The sequence below is a fragment of the Panthera onca genome, chromosome D4 (genome assembly GCF_046562875.1).
Source record: "Panthera onca isolate mPanOnc1 chromosome D4, mPanOnc1 haplotype 2, whole genome shotgun sequence".
Classification (NCBI taxonomy): Eukaryota; Metazoa; Chordata; class Mammalia; order Carnivora; family Felidae; genus Panthera; species Panthera onca.
Genome location: NC_138351.1, coordinates 20,522,753 through 20,535,496, shown reverse-complemented (window position 1 = coordinate 20,535,496; position 12,744 = coordinate 20,522,753). Strand labels below are relative to the sequence as shown.

At 43.6% G+C, this 12,744-nt stretch overlaps 1 protein-coding gene and 1 long non-coding RNA gene across 4 annotated transcripts in view; one reads left to right on the top strand and one right to left on the bottom strand.

Annotated features, from left to right (window-relative positions):
- The window catches only part of CEP78 (centrosomal protein 78), a 28,516-nt gene extending 21,463 nt beyond the window's left edge, over positions 1-7,053 (bottom strand). The window contains exons 1-4 of one of the 2 annotated variants that reach the window (XM_060610011.3): positions 6,539-7,053; positions 2,940-3,112; positions 2,772-2,844; positions 1,391-1,494 (exon numbers count right to left, since the gene is read on the bottom strand). In XM_060610011.3, the coding sequence (XP_060465994.1) occupies positions 1,391-1,494; positions 2,772-2,844; positions 2,940-3,112; positions 6,539-6,791 (603 nt within the window). In that variant the 5' untranslated portion in view covers positions 6,792-7,053. The remainder of the gene's footprint in view (positions 1-1,390; positions 1,495-2,771; positions 2,845-2,939; positions 3,113-6,538) is intronic. The other variant, XM_060610012.3, reaches the window with a different exon arrangement.
- Positions 7,054-7,116: 63 nt separating this feature from the next.
- The window catches only part of LOC132663597 (uncharacterized), a 103,610-nt gene continuing 97,982 nt past the window's right edge, over positions 7,117-12,744 (top strand). For both annotated transcript variants that reach the window (XR_009603154.2, XR_009603153.2), the window contains exon 1: positions 7,117-7,182. This is a non-coding gene — a long non-coding RNA (uncharacterized LOC132663597). The remainder of the gene's footprint in view (positions 7,183-12,744) is intronic.

Here is a 12,744-nt window from a genome sequence, read left to right as displayed (position 1 = left end):
TTGAATAAGGAAACAGGGGAGGCCTACTGAAGATGGCTTAGCATGTCACGGTCAACCCAAGAGATTTAACAGTCGATTCGAGTTTAGGAGTCCAGTGACCCAGATTCTAGTTTGCCAGCGATTGGTTAGATTCTAGCCACTGGATGACCGCTGATCAGTTACAGAAACTCTGGCAATCAATTACATTCTACAAATTTTATTTTCCTTATCTCCAACCCAGGGAATTAGTTCTAAATTCTGTTATTGCTGAGGCTGTATCATTCTGTCCTCCGGTGGTCTCCAAATACTTGATTGGGCATCCTGCAAGTGCACTTTCTGCAACACGTATCTTATTGATTGAAAAATTATACACAGGAAGTTCTGTACATATATTCCGTGTACATTATAAACTCTCAAGGTATTTTTTAAATGATACAAAAACAAATATAGGGGGTCTAATATTTTCTTTCCCTAACCCAGGGGATCTTGCTTACTACTTTAAGGTATGTACACTAACTTCAGTGGCCTGCAACATGCAAAGGCAGTTTGACATGCTGTAGGAAATTGATGGTTTGAGTTTTAACCAGAGATATAGTCAGAAAGATATATTTATTTTTCTACATTCATAAGATAAATTTTGGTTACAGGGAACACTGACTTTCAAAGAAAGCAATCTTACTACATGCTCGAACAACAAAAGACTCAAAGTTCCTGTGACACTCTAAAATGGAAAATCGTTGGTGTTTTTCTATTAACAATAACCTATAAAAGCAACAAGTGGGAATCACAGCAAAACACTTACATGGTGCTTATTATGTGCCAGGCACTATTTTATACAAATTAGTTCGTTTAATACAAAGCACAGAGGCTAAGCAATACGCCCATGGTCACAAGCTATGAAAATGGAGTTGGAATTTGAACCTAGGCTATTTGGTTTCAGAATCCATGCTCTTCACTGTTTTCTGTATCCTGGGTCAATGGACTTGCTCTATATAGGCCCAAAGGTAAAATTTTCAGCTTTGGGGGCCATACAGTTTCTGTTGCAACTACTCAGCTCCACTGGGATAGGATGAAAACAGCCACAGTCACTATATAAGCAAATGGGTGTGGCTATATTCTAAAAAAACTATTTATCACAGGTGATGGGCTATTTTCAGTAACTCAAAATACATGACAGTATTTATGATGTATTATACAAGAAATTTCTTATTTCTAGGAATAAGTGAACTACATTCACTAAATGGCAAATCCCAAACTGAAAATTGGTCATATTCTTTCAATAAAACTAAAACTGCAAGCACATGTATCAAAGGACAAAAACAAAACAAAACAAAAACCCCTGCCATCTTGAATCAAAATAATAATGTTTCAATCACATAATGTTTTCATGAAAGTTTAAACATAAAGTCACCTTTAAGATCTTGGCCATGTGATCTGCTCCCTGCCACGTCAGATTACAGCCCGTGAAGTTTACTGTCTTAAGAGTGATAGAGTTCTTTATACCTTGACAAATAACTAAAAGGGAAAACAAAAAAAACAAAAAAACACACATACAATAAGATGAAGAGCCTATACAGTCTGGTCAATCCTGACATCTTTGCTTTTCCTGAGCCTATTGGAGGTTTACAGCTGTATTCTTAAATTCACTATCTACAGTCTTCCCAGACAACTGATGGATTGGTGCATTCTAAAATATGTCAGCAACAGAGGCTCCTGGGTGGCTCAGTCAGTTAAGCATCCGACTTCAGCTCAGGTCGTGATCTCACGGTTTGTGGATTTGAGTCCCATGTGGGCTCTGGGCTAACAGCTCAGAGCCTAGAGCCCGGAGCCTGCTTTGGATTCTGTGTCTCCCTCTTTCTCTGCTCCTCCCCTGTTCATGATCTGTCTCTATCTCTCAAAAATAAACAAATGTTAAAAAAAAAAAATTTAAATATGTCAGCAACAAAGTGTTATTCCAGTTTACAGCAATAGTTTAATTCTATTTAGATGCTAAAAATGAATACTCCAAACACTGAAAACTTTATTCCCAACTAGTCAGTAAAGTACTATATACCTTTTGGGACATAAGAAAGAGAAACCTAAAAAGCCTAAGACCCTTCCTAGTTTCATTTCCAGTGATACAACCCAAACTCGGTTATCAATCAGTTTAAACGTCAACTATAAACCCAGCGTTTTATTAGGTGCTATGAAATATACTAGAGCAATAGAAGATGGAAGATGTCAAACTCTTAGTTCCCTCAAATTAAAATGCAGCCTTCCTTACCACCCCAGACTCTACTGGACACAGTGAACACACACTAATTCTTCAGGACCGCAATCAACAATCACCTTCTCCGTGATTATTTCCATGATACGCTCCTACCAGCACCACTGAGTTTGCTGATCTTTGCATATGTTCCCTATTTTAGTACATAACATATGCATTACATAATTATGATTGCATATGAATAGTTTTAACTATTTAAAGATAATGATTTTTTTTGTCTTTACATCTTACTATTTCCTTTCCCATAACATTTCTTGAAAAGAAAAAGGTGAACAAACACAAAAAAACAGAATAGTATATATGTGTGTGGCTTGTGGCTTAACACAATCTTAAGTCGAACTGGTTCAGAGTATACAGCATGACAGACTTTTGGCGTACAAGTGAGATGAGGCCAAGGTTTTAACAGGCACAAGAGACAATCCAGGTAGAGCAGCACCAAGAAAAGGTACAGACAGCAGTTAACATGCGTGCAGGGAAACATGAGATCAGTCTGACGGGAGGAGACTTAAACAAGATTGAAACTTACTCTCTAAACCTCCATCTCCAATTGGACAATTTGCAAGAGACAGGTGCACCAAAGTAGCCGATTTATTCAATCCCTTTAAGGGGGAGAAAAAGTTAAAAATTTTACAGGCTCAGTTTACCCTCTAAAGCAAATATCCAGTGTTTGCAGGACACACTGGAGAAGGCTTACCTTTGTCAAAACTGTTAAATCTCTCTCTCTCAGAACTAGTCCATTTAACTCTAGGTTCTTCAGAGCGTTTGATATACTTAAACAGCATTTGAGGGCTTTACATAACTGGAAGGTCACATCTTTGCTTCTTATTGCAGGAACACGACTTCTGCAAACTTTATTTCTGTCAGAACCTAAAACAAAAATTATTGTAAAGTATGTATTGTCATCATTAGAAAATATCTACTCAGCGCTAAGGTACAAAAATGAATCGTGCTCTTAAAGTCCTCCTTGAGGGACACATGTAAACTCAAAAAGTCAATCACATGACTTACAGAAACATAAATTACATGCAAAGAGGTTCCTGTGAAAACAAAAAGTTTTATCTAAGTGATGGCTTCAAGGCAACGCTGAAGTTGAATCTAGAAAGAGAATGACCACATAAAGTCTGCGTGGGAAGTGCAAAGACGTCCGAGACTGGCACCTGCCGGCCACAGAAAATATTGCAGGTGGGGACAACTAAAGGCCAGGGTGCAAGGGGGAGGAGAAAGAAATTAAAATGGAGAGGTTGGCCCAAATCAGCCTGGGATAAAAAGCCGATGGCTTTTATCTCATAGGTAAAGAGGACCAGGGCTACCAGGGGCACAGTAAGGGTGCCTCTACAGGTTAGAAAACCGTATCTAAATCAGATAGATTAGAAAAAGCATCCCTTCCCCAGGGTCAACCAGCCCCTTGGGCTTTAGCAGAGCACGGCTCAGATTCCATGCTCCTGTGTAGGACACAAGCTGTGCAGCCAATGCACGCTGATCCTGTGCCGGTGAGCCATTATGAGCATTATTTTAAGGACACGTTTTCATTTTAGAAGATCACGGAAGCCCAGTAGGCAGATGAATGGAGAGAGAAACTGAGCTCAGTGGCAGCAACAACTGGTTACAAGCTGGTGAGAATAAAGAAACAGACCCAGGAGGACAAAACGTATAGTCTGGACCCACGGGATGCAAGAGAAAACAAAGGTTCAGTGAAGGGATTCTGAAGAGAATGGTCTGTGTGATACATTTTTCATACACTCACTGTGAAGTATGAGGCAAGATTAAGTACAATGGCCTTGACTTTGAGATCCCTTCCAACTGTAATTTCTTCTGATTTCTAAGTTATTACTTTGGTTAAGTCAAGTCGCTCCAGAGGAACAGAACAGTTCCTAAACCTGAATGAGATGTAGACAATAATCTCACTTCTCTTCACCAGAGGACAAATTGAGATGTCCCTGCAGAAGAGATAACAGATGACATGAAACCCAGAAGCTAGAAAAGGACCAGGCACATGACGAGTGTTCAGATTAAAAAAAAAAAAAAAAAAAAAAAATTAATGTTTATTTATTTTGAGAGAGAGCGAGCAAGCGAGCTTGAGAGGGGAAGGGCCAGAGAGAGAGGGAGACAGAATCTGAAGCAGGATCCAGGCCCCGAGCTGTCAGCACAGAGCCCAATGCGGGGCTCGAACTCACGAACCGTGTGGTCACGTCCTGAGTCGAACTCGGAAGCTTAACTGACTGAGCCACCCAGGCGCCCCCGAGTGTCCAGATTTTTTAAAAAAATAAACCAGTAGTTTACTTCCTCTCCTGTATCTTCACACCTTCCCTGTGTGCTGGCTACTTTGCGTCAGCTTATAAACATACTCAAAGGTGTCCATTTAAAAAACATCTTTTAGGGGTAGGATTTTCTAGATCTTCTTTGTGGGTTACCTTAGTTTCTCCCATGCCTTCAAACACTCCCCCATGGAGCCCAGATCTGCACCTGGAGCCCAGAGTTATCTAGACACACGTTTGGATGCCCCACAGGGCCCTCTTAAAGCATTAAGGATGAAGCGAGATCTTCTCCCTGACCCCAGACCCCAATCCGCTCCTGCTGTGTTGTGTCTCACAGAAGGGTGCTCCTATAAATTGTCACCCAAGCTTGCTGTCCCCCCGTCCTTCTAACTGGTCCCCAGGCCCCATCCATTTGTCTTTCTGATATCTCAGATTACAATTCGCCCTCCTCCCAATCAACTTGCCCTCCAGATGGAAGTCAGAGCAAGCTTCTAAATCAAAAGTCCACCTCAGCATCCTTGAGTGCCTCTCACAGCCATTAGGATAAACATCCAACCACTGGATAGGACAAACAAGGCCCCTCCCTGTGTGGCCCCCACCAGGTTTCCTGTCTCAGCCCTCCCTTCTTTAAACCCTAAATTGCAGTCCTCTACCTTAGTTTTGCCATATTTTCTTACATTTCTCAAACCTGGGCACAAGCAGCTCCCTCCTGCCATTTGAGCAGCTCCCACACAACCTTACAAAGGAGGCAGCTCCTCCAAGAAACCCTCCCTAACTTTCCCTTCTAACATTCTCAGCTTTACAGCACCAGAGCTCACTTCTTTTCATTTATTTATTTATTTATTTTTTTTCAATATATGAAATTTATTGTAAAATTGGTTTCCATACAACACCCAGTGCTCATCCCAAAAGGTGCCCTCCTCAATACCCATCACCCACCCTCCCCTCCCTCCCATCCCCCATCAACCCTCAGTTTGTTCTCAGTTTTTAAGAGTCTCTTATGCTTTGGCTCTCTTCTTCCAGAGCCCTAACTTCGGTGCTAGTGTTTACTTGCTGCCTCTCCCAGCAGAAGAGGAGATCCTCCAGGGCAGGAACCTTGTCTCCTGCAGTGCTGGGTGCTGGCTGAACTCATTCCAGTGCCAGGACACTTGTATACCAACAACCTGCTTAATTTTTAGGAGTAAAAAGTATTTATTGATTTATTAAAGCTCCAGTATAGTTAACATACAGTGTTGTATTAGTTTCAGGTGTACATTATAGTCATTTGAGAATTCTATACATTACTCGGTGCTCACCACAGTTAAGTGTACTCTTAACTCTAACAACCCATGGAAATGTTAATTTACAAGTGTGGGGATTGTAGTTTAAAAGTAACTTGCTCCCACCACACAGAGTGTAAACCCTGGAATTCAAACCCTAGGCTGCCTTCCCATCTGTGCTCTTTCCACTATGTGTGATTAAACAAACAAACAAAACAAAAACGTTTTTTTGATTAACAGCCATGTCTTATTCAAAAGGAAATGGTGCAAAAGGCTGGGATGTATCAGTTTTCCTAATGCTTTGTTCTGTATCAGACTAAATCATAGGGTTTAGTCTGGATTAAGGGTGAAGTGGGGTATCCAATCGTGCGTGCTAGACAGCTCTGGGCCCCAGGTGCAGGTCTGGGCTCTGTGGGTGAGTGTATGAAAGCATGGGAGAAACCAAGGTAACCCAATAGGTAACATACGTCGAATGCTTAATTATGTCCCAAACTCTCTTAAGTGCTCTACAAGCATTAACTTGGTGCATCTTTGTAATCGCCAGGCACAGCACGTCCTGTTAGTCTATATTACGAAAGAGACCGCTGAGACCCGCAGGCCTTAAGTGACTCACCCCGGGCCCCCCTGAGCTGGTAAGAGTCCTAGGCCGCACGCCCCGTGTGCTGCACACATACCCGAGCAGGGCACACCCGTGCCTGCGCCCAGCCTCCACCTGGCGCCGTCTAAAATCTCGCGCCGCGGCACCGACACGAGGACCACTGTTGGCGGGAACTACAAACCTGTTTCGCCAAGCCACGGCTGGAAGAAGCTCTTGATGGAGATTAGGGGCAGATCTTTGTTAATCTTGAGGGTGCTCAGGAGCGGCGCCCAGTCCACGACGCGCAGGCGGTCGGCATTGAAGTCCAGCACGCCCTCCCGCAGGCAGGCGCGCACCGAGGGCAGCGGCACTGAGTCCTGCAGCGCGCATAGGTACTCGTAGTGCGAGAAGAAGTCGGCCGCGCTGTCGCGGCGCAGCTTCACCGAGTCGATCATGGCCCGGGGACGGCCTCGGGGGACGCCGGCGGCGGAGACAATGCCCGCTGGCGCCCCAGAACGCCGGGTCGTCGAAGGCCCGACTGCTGCGATCCCACGGCTGCGCAGGAGCGGCGGCTCGGCCAGAAGACTCACAGCCCCCGGCCCCAGCTAGGCCCACCGACGCCGCGCTCGCGCACCGCCCCCCGCCCCGCGGCGCCGGCCGTTGGCTCCCGCCTCACCGCCCTCCGCGGCGCGGGGCTGCAGTTCAAGCCGACGGGCGGGGCCTGTGGGGGGCGGGGCGCGGAGACGTCAGCGCGCTCGCTGTGCGTCCGCACGCAGGCCCCGCCTCTCCTGGGGACGGGGCCTGAGGACGAGAGGCGGGAGGTTCGAGGCGAGGAAGGTGCGAAAGGTAGGCTGTTTTCAGGATTTGGGGTTTGCAGAAAAGGATTTAACTGGTTGATCGAATTAAAGGGAGAGGCGGACGTAGCATCACATTTACAAAGTAGTCTAAACTTGCAACAAGTGTCTATGCTTGCACCGCCCAGGAGAGAGGACCCCTGGTGAGGGATGTGCAAACGACCGAGTGAATATCCGCTGCCGTGCATGTGCATTAAATCTTTGCTGTCTGTATCAATTTCTACAAGTAACTCTTCACTTGTGTTGTTTCTACTTACCTCACGCGGTTGTAGGCGTGTTGTAAGGACTTCCATGAATTCAGGACATTGTTGTGATTACTAATAGTCACTTTGTTTTGTATTGACAGCGACGGTTAACTCTCTCATAATTAGTGCTTTCTGTCTCCTAGGCATCATTTTAAGCATTGTTTAAGTATGAAATAATTTAATTTTCTTAACAACTCGCCAAGGAACGTAACGGTTGTATATCTACTTTACAAAAGGGGAAACCAAAGCAGAGGAAGTTAGGTACCTTACAGCTAAGTAAGTAAAACTCAGATAATTGGCCTCAGAACCTGTGTTTGTATCCGTTTTCTAGAACAGTGATAGTCCTTTGGTCAGGCCTTAGGCATTATGTTTACAGCATTCCTCTTCCACTGTAGAACCAAGCTAAAGTGGAAATCATTTTTGTTAGGGACGGAATGGAGATATTCAATTGCCACACATACGGGAAACTTAATCTAAGTTACAGGAACGTGTAGCTCTTCTCAGAGATCAGCAGAGGACGCCAGCCAATCCCCAAATGCCAAGTCTGATCATCCCTTCTCTGGACTTCCTTGTTCCCTTGACTCAGCTACCCTGATCCAAATAAAATAGAAGACCAGTAGGCAACCAGTCCGCTGAAAAATCCAAATAACTTATGCATCACCCTATAAAAATCCCTTAACCTGTGAGCGACTCAGAATTGATTGCTCTCCTCGCTTTGAGTTTCCCAGGTTGGAGGTTGAAAGCCTTGCAACAAACTCATCTTTCTGTTTCCTTTTATTCAGTGGGCGGAGTTTGGTTTTTGACAGCATCCGCTGGTCGAGTGGGATTGTTTTACCTCTTATTCACTGTACTTCACTCCTGGTTCATCCTGACAACATTATACCCAGACGTCGAACCCAGCTTACCTTCCCATGGAGCCTCAGTGCAGATGCTCTCTGCTCATCTCCAACACTGATCTTCTCTGGACCTGCTTTCAGAGCAATGAGTTTGTTGGATCCAGTCCTGTCTTATTTTAACTGTCATGTGCTTCCCATTTCTTTTTTTCCACTTCCATAAGTTGTTCGCAATGGCTCTTCCAAATCTCCTCCACTCTTCTCGTGTCACCACTAGACTCTGTGTCCCTGCTCTCTGACCGGAAGAGGTATGAGGAGGTATGATACCTCCTCTTATTTCAGTGGGAAAATAGGTTTTCAGACACAGACTTCCTCATCTTTTTAAGTTTGTTTGTTTATTTAGAGAGAACGAGTGGGACAGGGAGAGAAAGACTCAAAGCCGGCTCCCCGCTGTCAGAACAGGGCCTGACTCGGAGGTCAAACTCACCAACGAGGAGATCATGACCTGAGCTGACATCAAAAGTCAGCGGCTTAAACGCCTGAGCCACCCAGGCGCCCCTCTTCATCTTCTCTCCACGAACTCTGGCTGCCTTCCAGTCCATGCTCTGTAGTGCAGCCACCCCACTTCCTGTTCAAATCCTTCCATGGCTTCCCATTACCCTTAGCGTAAAGGCAGCCCTCCTCACAATGGTCTAAAATATTGCTCCTCAGTGTGAAGTCACAGACTAGCTGCTGGGTGAGAACTGCTACTGTTTTATAAGATAAAGAGCTTGCTTCAGAATGTAAATCAAGCCTGCACCAAACATACTCGTTCGTTCAGCAGGCAAGACTTTCTTGATGAAAGTGGCAGGGTGCGAGTTACATTCGAGAACAGGCTCCTTATCTCATTGCACGCTGGCACTTTGAGTGCCCTGGTCTACAGGGCACTGCATCCCCTGAGCGTGATGGGGGCATGATCTCTGCAGTCTCATCCTGCACCCCCTTTTTTTTTTTTTAATTTTTTTTAACATTTATTTATTTTTGAGACAGAGAGAGACAGAGCATGAACGGGGGAGGGTCAGAGAGAGGGAGACACAGAATCTGAAACAGGCTCCAGGCTCTGAGCTGTCAGCACAGAGCCTGACGCGGGGCTTGAACTCACGGACCGCGAGATCATGACCTGAGCTGAAGTCGGCCACTTAACCGGCTGAGCCACCCAGGCGCCCCTCATCTTGCACCCTTTTGTATTCAAGAATCTGGCCCACAGTGGACTCCTTTCAGGCCTACATGCTTCATGGCTCATTGTCCATGCTCTTCCCTCTACATGAAATATCCTTCCCTCTGGTCTGTATGTGCTTAATGTCTCTTCATCCTTCTCGGCTCATGTATCACATTGCCAAGGAAGCATTCCCTTACCTACTCAACTCATCAGGCCCCCTGGCCTGAGCTCTCCAAACACCATGTACCTCTTCTTCATTCAGGCCTTCATCACATTTCACAGTCATTTTAAGATAGATATTGACTATACGGTCCATGAGGAAGAGATCACATTGTTTTACTTCCTCTTGCATCTCCGGGGACTAGCACAGTTACTACATGCTACATGTAACTGCAGCACTAGTTATAACACTTGTTGAATGAACAAGTGAGTGGACCTAATCAATGAGCAAGCCCTGGCACTTTTTCCCTTACAGCATGCCTGATACTCCTTCCTTCTATCTGCCTTGCCATTACTCCAATGCCACTATTCATTATTTTACGTGTGGATTATCATGCTTTCTTCAGAGAATACCACATTCAGGCTCAACTAAACATCATTTATTACACCTCCCAAGGTTCATAGATCATGCTGTTGCCCTGTTCCAAACCTTCCATTGACACATCTTGCCAACACAGTAAAGCCCAAATGTTTAAGAATGACATTTAAAACTTTCCATAACCTGGCTTGAGTTTCACTTTCTGGACTTTTAAAAAAGTTTTTATTTATTTATTGAGAGAAAGAGAGAAGGAGGGAGAGGCAAAGAGAGAGGGACAGAGAATCCCAAGCAGTTTTTGTGCTGTCCGCACAGAGCCTGATGCGGGGCTCTGTTCACAAACTGTTGAGATCATGACCTGAGCTGAAATCAAGAGTCAGATCCTTAACCAACTGAGCCACTCAGGCGCCCCTCCAGACTTGTTTTTAATCGATGAGTCTAATTATCTCTACATCTTTGCTCCCTTCCAGCTCGTGTGTTATAATATTAAAAACTCTTATAGTCACCACTCTTATGTCTCCTTCTCTGGGAAAACCTCACTGAGAATCCAAGCAAGATATGGATCCCTTCTCTTCTCCAAACTTGCGAACAGTTTAGTAGGATACGTCTGGAGCTGCCGTAAGGCATCTACATTTTATCTTCGCCGCTGGTATCTAAGCTCTCATAGAGTGCGGATACAACTCTGTGCTCTGTGCACTTCTTACCATGGTGCTATACACATGGTCAACCTGGTCAGTAAATATTTGGTGAATGAATGGATGAATGAAATGAGTTCCCCAGCCCTTTCTCTCCTTGTCTACTTTTCAAGGTTCTGTAGTTACACTTGGACAATAGGCTGCTTCATAGCAACATAGTAACTAAGCTCACAGAGCGTTGCAAATAGTTGCTAAGAGCATCCCTCCACCACTTAAGAACAACTTGTTCTCCCTCTCTAATGGAGAGAGTAGGTTTCCATACTTATTAAGTGCCTTTGTTTACTTGGCATTGAGAGACACTGGGGGCATCAGTGCTCTACATTCAGCGAAATGCCCATTTTGATTGTAATTTTCCCCTGTGAATAACAGCTAGCCAAAAAGATGTTCCTGTACAATTTTTCATCCTTTTATATTCATAAAAAGCATCTTGACTACATACAAGCAGAAAATAAATAGAACTCTACTTTAATAAAAGTTTAGGGAGATGTCTTTATGGCACATTACCAGACTTGTTTGGGGGAAACTTTAACCATGTGAAATATTCTGGAGAGGCACCAAGAGTTCAAGAATTCTCAAAATTTCTGAGTACGCAGTTGCCTCATATATAGGCACAGTGGTAGCCATCTAGGTAACAGTAATTTGGAAGATATTCTGTTAGTCCACTCATACTGTAATAATGTGGAAGAAAATCATCCTAAAGCTCAGTGACATCAACAAGAATTTGGGATTTTTTGATTTGAGGATTAGCTGTAGTGACTCTGTTTTAGACCTCCAGATGTCTGGTTTTGCTCCATGGTTGGGTCCATTTGAGGTCTGTCCCACATATCTGACTCGAGGGCCCAACTGTGGGGCAGCAGCTCCTACGGCACACTCTTCTCACCTTGGCCACTGAAACACAAGAGGAGAGCCCACTTAAGCCCATTTAAGACCTCTGCTGGCATCATATCCCCTCACACTCCACTTGCCAAAATGGCAGGAGACAATCAATATAAGTACTGCTATTGAGCATTAAGCATAACTGCTGCTTCTAGAATGAGAAGTAAATGAGGGTTACACAGGAAAGAGTATCACTTCTAATAGCTGTGTGCTCTGACAATGCAGGTATCAGTCCTATAAATGACAGAGAAGGACCGAACAAACACCAAATGAAGTTAAAAGTGTGTTTCAAGCATTGTTTATTAAACATAACATTGAAATTGCAATTCTGAGTCTGTCCTATGAGTCATATGGAATAGGACGAATGAGAAATTATGGATTATTATAGTTATAACATCTGTGAGCTAGGGCAATAGGGTTCTCAGGATGTAAGAAAAAGAATACAGAGATAGAGGAGGTTTACTTAAAACTGGAGTGCTGAATTAGAATTAGAATTATCTGTAATTCATAAAGTATTTTAACCGTATTTATATTTATATAGAAATTTAGGTCAATTTCTGTATAACAATAAATTTATATAAAACTATATACTATCTATGTATATGATTAAATACAACAAATATATGTCATATATATTTGTCACACACACACACACACACACACACACACACATATCCTATCTCTGTCTGTGAATAGGCCTAGAACCAGTGACCAACCCAATAGCAAAAGACATCCATAGGGCCCAGATTATGGTCTTGGTATGGCTTATTTCAGGTCTGTGGTGCATCTGTGTGAGATGAACTTGGAAAATTTTGTGATACCAAATGACAAGTTATCAAAGAGTACTAAGGTCATTTCAAAAGGATTCAGGAGCCAAATGTGCAGAGGCTCTCTGTGGACAATAGAACATTCTGAACTTCAGTAGGATAAAATTACAATGAATTGAAACCCATCAACTATGTTTAAATCCACAGGTTTCTATGGATACCAAAAAAAAAAAAAAGTCAACGTATGAGGGTAATTGGGAAACATTCATTATAATGAAAATGGATTTTTTAAATAGTAGGGGTGGGATTGGGTGGGGTGGGAGAATAACCAAGTTTTTATCCTGCCTTTCCATTGTGAACTATATCATTGTGTAACCAAATTGTAGATGAGGGGATAGATCTCTT